Source organism: Rhynchophorus ferrugineus, unplaced genomic scaffold, assembly GCF_030347505.1.
Source record: "Rhynchophorus ferrugineus isolate W39M unplaced genomic scaffold, kcgeb_rfMv2 rfM4, whole genome shotgun sequence".
NCBI classification, from domain to species: Eukaryota; Metazoa; Arthropoda; class Insecta; order Coleoptera; family Curculionidae; genus Rhynchophorus; species Rhynchophorus ferrugineus.
In genome coordinates this window covers 18,867,214-18,877,256 of record NW_027472583.1, presented here as the reverse complement: position 1 = coordinate 18,877,256, position 10,043 = coordinate 18,867,214, and the positions used below count along the sequence as shown (strand labels likewise).

Below are 10,043 nucleotides of genomic sequence, written 5' to 3'. Positions count from 1 at the left end.
TTTACAATAACGATCTGTCGAGACGAAATAACGATCACAACATTTTTTTTCATTTGTTTAAATCCTATACAGCGTTTTTTATGAAACTTTAGCGCTGTATTAATGACTCTTAAACGTTTTCCATTTGATTATAAACCGAAATTAATACCTATATATGGAGATAAATACATAACATAGCCTAAATCGATATTCAAGACATAAACAAAGCATCATTAAATGAATGAAATTAGAAGAAACCAATAGATCAGGCCTTTGTCTAATATCATGGCGAATACAATTATATCAAACTATATTAACTTTAACTAACGACATTAATGTTTCATCTAAGATTATGAGAGATTACATAAATTAATATCGCATTAATTTATATTAATTCCTGACATAACTTGCGTGTCCGTTCATCAACAACTCCAAATGTCCCGCCAAATATGTTCCTGAAACCTACGCCATTCTTCATTTCAAATCTAAAAATAGAAGACGTCTCGTCACGACATCGTATCAATAATAAAGAAACAACGTTGCAAATATAACAAACAGTTTTTTTCAGAAAAGAGCAAATTATTTATTTATATACAATAGTATCCTACAAGAGGAATTCAGGCAATCCACCATTCCGATATATTCCATATATAACGGTGCATCATAGTCTTCAAAACAAATATTTACTTGCCGGCTTGGTGGCGCAGTGGTAAAGGCAATGGGACGGTCCCCCTTCTGTTGCGATAGCCGCGAGTTCAAATCCTGCTGGGGATGGTCGTAAATTTATGTTTGTAATTGTTTAATATTTGTGAATGTTCTAGGCAAGAGTGTAAAATCCGATAAGGAAAATTATCCCAGTCACGTCAGTAACCAGGCTGTGTAAGACCGAATGTCTTCTGGGATGAAGTCCAGATAAACCCATAGTTGGTAAAAGAAAACTTTAAAATATATAAAAAAATATATATTTACTTCTGCTGCGAGTTCATTAAATAAAAAAATATGTACAGGTACAGTGGATCGATCGACCAAATTTATGAATTTTTGATATTGAAATAAATATCTGGATGGTTTAGTAAAAATCATTTTCTTCTTTTAATATTTTGTTTCAATATGTCCAATAAAGCTATTAAATTGTATCTGTTAATATATAATTTATTTCAAATAAAACTCTTATATTGAAGTAAAAATTAATCAATGCTTATTATCCAAAGGCATTGACGGTGACTTCTTCAAATCATGTGATCACATGTTTTAATAAGAAACGTCCTGATTATCCTGAAAAAAAGCTTTAATAACTGTAGATGAATTTTCTTGAATTGCTTGAGAGACAAAATATGTATATAGTCTGTCCAAAGTACCAGAGAACTCAAGTCATCTCACTTCGAGACGTCAAAACGTCGCATTATCGTTGTATTTAACTTTAACTTTTAGGTTATTTTAGCTTTTATATATTACAATATTCTAATAAAAAATTCTAATAAAACTAACAATTGTTTGCTACCGATGTTTTCTCTGTTGAATCTCCTAAATAGCTCTCGTAGTCTACCAGTGTATATATATTCCCATATAATTCGCCATACCCGTCAATAATAAATAATTTCCATAGTGCAGTGTCTAAATATCGATGATCAAACTTGTGACCGCAACAGCATCTTCAACAAAAAGGGAATGTTTAATCAAAACAGGAAACTATTTTTTAATATACCTTAACAATTAATGTGAATTGAAGTAATTCATAACTTTTATTTTGAAGAAATCAGCTACCTACATCCCCTATCAGTCCTATCAAACACCAAACTTATTATGATTCTACTCCTTGATATCATCCCAATTGACGGTGTTGATTTTGACGATTTAATATTGGTGATTTTGATGTAAATCATAAAAAAAATCTGAAAAAAATTACATTTTAAAGGAATGAAATAAATTTTAAAAAAAATTATTTCTCCCAAAATACTATTTTAATCACAGTAAAATAATTATTACACATTTATAGAATAAAATACAGCATTTGTTAATCACATATGTTCTTTATTAATAATTTTAATTAAATTTTTGACCATATACACAAAAATGATATATTATACAAGAATTACAGAAAATAATTTAATGTGAACCATAAATGAATAATAAATATAAGGAATGAATTATAAATTAACAATTTAGTATATTTACATAATTACAAAAATATATATTTCATATACATCAAGTTTTTATCAGTTTATAAAACAAAGGTCGACCGCATTTAATCATTTTAAACACAAAAATGTTAAGGAATGGATTATTAAGAATATACAAAGTTAGTTTTATATCAGTTGCTGAGACTTTAGACATAAACTATATATTGTTGTTAGCGTTGGAAATTATCGAACGAAAACAAACGATAGTTGCAAAACATTCATACTAAGCCTCGGAAAAAATTTCGATATATCGATATTTTAAAAAATACTGACATATCGACTTGAACATATTTATTAGAAATCGAATATATTGATATATATCGGCCAACCGAGAAAGAATATCAAAATTTCTTTTTAACAATATCGATGTTTCTTCAGCCCAACCCTATTTTTCCACGCAAAATTAATTGACCGATTAATGACCGATGAGGAGAAATTTATAAACAAAAGTTCGATACTCTGCTTGCAAAACTATAGGTTTTCGAATCGCCATTCCTAATTCAGACCATTAGAACGTTAATTATATGGATGCATACGATTTTTATCTCACCGTGACACAATGTTCTAATTTTGAGAAAGAAAATGAAGAAAATACTTGTTGGATTTTCTGAGTTGTAGAGAACAGTTCATTTCAAATAATTTTAAACTGACAAGCTGCAATGTAAAATTATATTAATTATATATATAAGTGCTATTTTGGCCTCAAATATTTTAATAATTGAAATTAATAACGTATTTTTAATATAATAAATTAAAAAAAGAACTAATATTGAACAATATTCTGACATATTACAATTCGATAAGTTAACTTTAATATTAAAACTTCTAAAATTAAGATAAGCATTGAATCTGATGAAGTAATACCGAACAGTTTCCAAGCTAACATAAGAACAGTCTTTATCTACTTATAAATCCATGTTTTGTCATATATACCTATATTATATATTGAAAAACAGTCTATCTATATTAACTTAACAATTTTTTTGTCTGTACAAAGTAGTGTACATTCCACCAAACAAATGTTGTCTCTTGATCCTTATGCACTAATAAATAGTCCATGAAAAAGAGTTCCTAAAAGCCACTATATTAATATACATTATTAATTATCATAAAATAAACGAAACAGATAACTATATTTTAAAATAAATAGTTTTTAAAAAGTAAGGTTACGTTTACTAAATGGTAGTCGTCTAATAATTTTTATTGTTCTTAAATTAGTTTTAGTAAATTCAAATTTTGCTTCAAATATTTGGGAAACAAGAAAGATGGTAAAAAATATTACTAAAACCCACAAAAATAAATTAAATTCAACATTGTGTTTGTCAAATAAATCACGCATCTAAGATAGTTCACATCGACTTTCTCCATGTTCCAACCATTCAAAGTTCCCACCAATCTCAGCTTGTCGCAGTGGTTCATGAGCAAGATCACAGAGTCACTAGATAGATTTCGAGCTAACGATAACCAAAATTCCTCCAGATATTTCAAACATCCCATTTCACAAACCGTTTTTAAATCTTCATCGGTTAAATCAAGATCACTCGATGAGGCAAACCTTTGAAGCATATCACAGTGCTTAAAAAAACTCAACACCACTTCCTTGTTAATGTCGCAGTCGACCAATTCGAGAACACGCAGGTTTTTAAACATCGTCGGTTTGTAGGATGAGTCTATTAACAGACAATGTTTCAAACTCAAGGTGTGTAAGGTAATACAAATATTTTCCATGTCTAAATTAACATTCTGAACTTGAAGCACATCCAAAGTCAACTTTTTCAAATAAACTTCCGATAGGGAACCGCAAAATCTTCTTAGTTTTAGTTTCTTTAGGTGTGGCAGTTGTTCAAGTTGATGAAAAACGTCAGGTTCGGGATCATCCAATGTGAGCTCCCGAAGACATGGACAGACTGCTATAATAGTTTCTAAACCTTGACGGGAGGTAAAGCAATCTGATATACTTTGAAGATTGGACACTAACAGTGGCTTTATGGTAAAAATTGCCTGACCTGTATAGTTGTATGTCCTGATTTCTCTTAGATTTGGTAGTTGAAACATAAGTTTCACTAAGATATGGTAGTTCTCGGTGGAAGAATTTGTAAGAGATCTGGTTAATGGTACACCAATACTAAGAATTTGTAAATTCTGATTGTTTATATAGTCATAACTTTCAGTTGATACCTGAGTATTTCCACTAATGTCCAAGAATTCTAATTTATTTAAACTGCTTATTACCTCAAGGAGTTCATCTGTTGCTAATCCTGGTATTACCAAAGATTTAAGCGACCGACAACGTTTTATAACCTCACTAATAACTTCACTAGATACTCTTGCGTCGGCAAGATTTAAATGCAACACATTTGTCAATTTTTCCACAAATTTTTCTTGATATTTCGGTGAAACCTTACGTGCTTCAAATTTCGAACAACAACAATTTAGAGCATTGAAGATAATCCATTTAGCTTGCGAACTCAGTGGATTTATATCTAAAACACTGAGTAATAGATCGTCGCCAATTATACCGGGTATTTTTTCATAATATTGTCCAATAGAAAGAATGTCCTTTTCACTACAAACTCTGGCCGCCTCCACTAGATGCGACGTAACCCTTTTCAAACACAACACTTTCAATCTCTCAACAGGTTTCTTCGGAGACATATTAGAGCAAAAAAGACGCAAGTTTTACTGTTCGCATTTCACTGGGTTTATTTTGAGTTAGTGTCGGTGGCAAGTTGCCAGAATGACGTATCCGTTTGTTTTATATACCGATGGTTGTTAAAGATGAGTTCGGGATATTCCGTCAGCGAAAAACTTCTAAAAATAGCTGAACATACTTGTTGAACGATTTGTATATTTTCTCTTTACGTGCTATGTTTTTTTTTCGCTCTCTTTTATAGCAGAGGAATATAATTATCAAGTAGATATATTTCTCTGAATCTTTTATATCTCTAAGTAATCGACTTATTTCATCATTGCTATTATTAGACTATACTATATAAGAAGTATAGTAGGTAAATATAAACTTAAATTCGCCAAAAAGAGACCCTCTTTATGCGAAACGGGTAGATCAGCTGTCTCAAAAATCAAATATACGAAATGTATAAAAACAGTAAATAATTTTTCAATCGAAACATAATTTTATATAATTATTTTAGAAAAAATGTTTAGTCTGGAAAGTATCCATAAAAATCTGAAAGATATGCAGCTATTTGAGGGATGTAGAACATCCCTTTATACACTGTCGTATAATATAGTATTTAAATGGTAGTTCTTCACGCTAGAAATGAAGGAATGGCTTTATTCCTGGTGCAGAATTAGTGTTTTCCTCATAGTCCATCTATAAGTCCAAGGGTGACTACCATGAATGATTGAGAAATGAACCATAACTTGTTTTTGCAGTGGTTTGAAAATCAGTGTTTAAAGAACTTGGAGGAACCATCAGTTATCGTTATGTACAATACACCATATCATAATACACTGGTGGAGAGAATCCCAACAAGTGCATCAACAAAGGCTGCTATATTAGGAATGGCTTAAAATACATAAAATAAGTTTCAAAGAAACCATGCTAAAGAATAAACTATTTTAATATAACTATTTCAGTAATAGCATTTTATGTAATTTACTTTCTTAGAAATAAGCCTGAGAAAAGATACATGGTAGATCAGACTATTGCGTTCAGTGGCCATAACGTTTTATGGCCACAGAGTATTACGTTTTCCTCTCTATCATTGCATATTTTTAATCCAATTGAGTTGATATCGAGGGTATTATGATGGGTATTGCAAAGAATTATTGCAATAAACATTCAGGTCAAGAAGAATATTAAAACCAGAACTGTCTGGATTTATGGAAAGAAGCATTGTCGAAAATAACACCTTCATCAATCAGACACATTGAAGAAGAAATTAACAAATCGTGAAATCGAGCAAGTTTTTGAAATATTGTAAAAACAAGTAAATACATTACTCAGATATACAATTGTTAATTAGGTTGATTAGGCCAATGGGGTATACCACTACATAAAAAAATCCCCTAGAACATTATCTATAAAAGTAATAAATCACCTAATAAATAGCATTGGCAACATCATTTTTTATTGATTGGTATAATCTTTTGAGATTCCGGAAATATATAGGCTAATATAAGCAATAAATCGAGAGATAGTTTTCTAGTATAATGGGGATTTCTTTCAAAGTGTCACAATATCGCGTCATAATATAGCGTTGCATTTAAAAAAATAGATAAGTCTGGGCATTACGAATTTAATAATAGTAAAACACCGCTAATTGGTCTAACAAACAGTAATGCATCTGCTTGAAAATCTGTTTATATTTATAAGTTCGTTCACTACTCGATATATTTTAAGATATATAATTCAACACCTACATATTATATAAAATACATACTATTGTGTGAACAAAAATAGTTTTATATCAAAATGTCCGGACCATTTTTAAATAGATTTTTTAGCGTATGAAGATTATCGCGTATAATATAACACAAGCCTTAAATAAGTTACGCCATTAGAATCAAATAAGAGGAAGCCTACTCCTACTAAAAGAAGCTAAAGCAGGTGTACCACAAGTAAGTGAACTAGAACGGATTCTTCACCAACTCTGCGAGCGCGAAAACAAATGGAAATATCGCGACGGTTACATTTTCTGATGACGCTGTAATTATTGCTGACAGTATAAATTTTTCTACATGTACAGTTCACGTATAATCAACCTGGACAAACATCAGAAACATAAAATAATACTGTTATTCCATAGAGCAACATCGGTAAATATCTAAGAATAAATGTTAATGCAAAAACCATGCTCTATGTCTGAAATAATTAATATTAGAAACTAACGACAACAAGTCATCACTTTGAACTGTGCTCTGATCAATATATTTCCATAATACTTATGATAAAGTAATTTTGTAACATTTCAACGCTCCGTTTCCTACAGCAAAATCAATCAAAGAAGCTCTGAGGTCACTTATTTAGACCACTTCATCTTGGCTCCATCCGAACACCAAATCGATAGGGCACGCGCCTGCAGAACAGCATTTCGCCGATATCGAGAAGGTTAAACAAATGTCACAAATAATATTCTAGCTGTGTGAAACTGTTCTTTTTAAATGGCATCCATAAATTGGAAACAATATACGTAATTAAATAGCCAACACTTTGAATAAATAAAATGTAACTATCTATTGCAAACAACGTGTTTTCTTTAGAAAAATAAGTACAAAGAAATTACGATACATCATACCTAGAGGTAATGATAGGGTGCCAACATATAGACAAACAATGGCAACACATATTATATTTTTTAGCGCCATGTAAATATTTTCTTGGTAAAATTGATAAGAACGGATTTACAATTAGTTGCAAATGCAGAGTACTTGACAATTCTAAAAATTGACCATGAACATTACTGATAATGATTGAAAATTATGCCTGGGTATGGTTTGAATTATATGAACATCATTGTTTATGTATTGATTTTTCAAAGTAAAGTTTGGTTTGATTTAAATAAATAAATATTAAATATTCTTTCTCGATTTTTGCATACAAATGTATAATATATTCCTATATGGGCTCTATATTCTTCATGAAGCACGAAGGTAAATATGCACAGATTATCTACCAAGCAACGTAATATAAATCTCCTGAAGTTTGATTCTTCCCTAGGTTTGATCTTTTTAATTATACGAACAATTTTCTATCCTGTCCCCTTCATATTTCCCGGCGACTTGCTTTTTCTTCTGTTGCTTTTCTTTCTCGATGTAAGTGCGTGGTTCATTGCGTACATACTAATGATACTAATAAGACAGAAGAAGGTAAAAGCCATTACGTTACGCAACAACTTGTTTTAAAATATTTGAATATTTCTTATATATTACTGTCCCAAATACAACGCCATGATGGTATTTCTTATAACCATATACCATATTAGTTTTAGTACATGACTAAATTTAATAATATCATGACATTTTGGACTTTCTTCCAAAAATCTTACATAGTTGTCCATATTTTGTCTTCAGCTCAGAATTTTTTTTCTAACATGCTCCTTCTCTGCCAGTTTAATATCCAATATCATAGCTGAATATTTAGTACAACGCTCATATGGTAAAGGAAGTATAATTTAAGTTCAAGATCAGTAGGTTCTTTAGTATTTTGTTGGTGAAGCCGTACACTAATCCGGCCCTCCTGCATGTTTTACCGCCAACTCAAAATATTAATTCTAATATAAATTGCTTACAATATTTTCCTTAACAAAACATTTATGATAAAGGTGCGGTTTTACTTTTAGACTAAAGATAGTTTATCACATAAGCGAATTAAATTAGGTTCCCAGTAGCTTCCAATAACATTTAAATAATATAACATAATAGCAGAATCATAAAAATATATCTAACAAGTATTGTATTTTCAGTTTTCCAACCTCTCAATGTAGTTCTTTTGAAAATAATATATTTGTACTTATTTCTAATATTTTTTAAGATTCCAACTAATAACTAATATTTAACTTGTAGCCAAATATAAGTGAAATTATCTGTGAATATACACATATTACGTATTGCAGTTCAATTATCAATGTAGATTTTAATGAAACAAAATCATTAAAATTACAATTGGAAATTGCATCTTCAAGTCAATAACTAAGCTGTTAATTTTCAATCTATGCAACATTTGTTCACGATTCCAACATTTTTCAGTTTCTTCTTAAATATGTCTGATCTAGTTCATCCAATCCGAAGGTGTTATTAACCATTCTTGCTTCCAACACGAAGAACAATATTTCTGCAATGAATTATTAACAAATATTATGACTAATAAAACCTAATCAATTGTTATTCCAAGATGACCATTGTAAATTGATCCCATTCTGAAATGTCCATCTAAACTCATTTAGATACACAAATTGAAATTGAAACAATTGAACAATTCAAAAATTGAAAATTGAAAGTCTCCCTTTACTTTATTACATGCTTTTAAAAATTGTATTATTTTAAAGAAGGACCATTAGAAGGAAGTTCCATTAGAGCTCTTTCTGGGTTAAATTTAACACCATATAAGACTTACTGTATGAAAAGATGTGTAAAGAGCTGCATATCTTATCTGCCTTCTATACATACATTTCAGACTCTTCTGAAATAATTGTATTAAATTGTGTTTATATTGAAGAGACATTATACATTTCATATTTGATCTCTGATACAGCTAACATCAAGTTGATCTTGATTGATGATACGTCACCCGCTTGGTATGAGGACGATTTCTTTCCAGTGAATCTATAATTTCATTTTTAGTTTCTTGAGATATTTTAGTGACCGTGTCCTAACTAATATTCAGTGCAGCTGCAACACACATAATATTTTCAATAAAAACCACAACACCTTATTATTTAATAGTAAAATTGCTTACCCATCTAACGAATTTTTGCTGGCAAGTGGAGGCCTCCATTATCTCGTTCCTCGTTCGAAGTCACCGATTAGAGACTCAATCTGTTCTATCTGGCTTTGACTTTTTTAATCAAAGTGATAATAAGCAGCGGTTTGAAACTTATCATAACAATCAAGGAGTTAAAACAGCCTTTGTCCGTTTATAACCACTTATAACTAATACTTTGAAGAACTTTGTATGCATTTGACAACCGAATGACTTTTTCAAGCTCAATCAAGTTACATGTTCCAAAGTATCAAACAGCATTGTATCTCCTTTTAACTAGAATAAATTGTGAAGGAAAATATTGACTGATTCTAAAAAGAATTTACAAATTGTGAAAGGAGATACATTAAACATCTTGATGACGCGAGTTGACCGCTGTTGTGAATAAAAAATATATTTAAAACCAATATATTATATAAGCTATTAAAAGCTACTGAATA

The 10,043-nt window shown here is 30.3% G+C and overlaps 1 protein-coding gene across 1 annotated transcript; it reads right to left on the bottom strand.

Moving 5' to 3' along the window:
• Window positions 1-1,921: 1,921 nt before the first annotated feature.
• On the bottom strand, window positions 1,922-4,839 carry LOC143195891 (uncharacterized). Its single transcript, XM_076403403.1, has one exon. It carries the CDS (start codon window positions 4,812-4,814, stop codon window positions 3,441-3,443), a length of 1,374 nt encoding a protein of 457 aa, XP_076259518.1. The 5' UTR covers window positions 4,815-4,839; the 3' UTR covers window positions 1,922-3,440.
• Window positions 4,840-10,043: the final 5,204 nt, after the last annotated feature.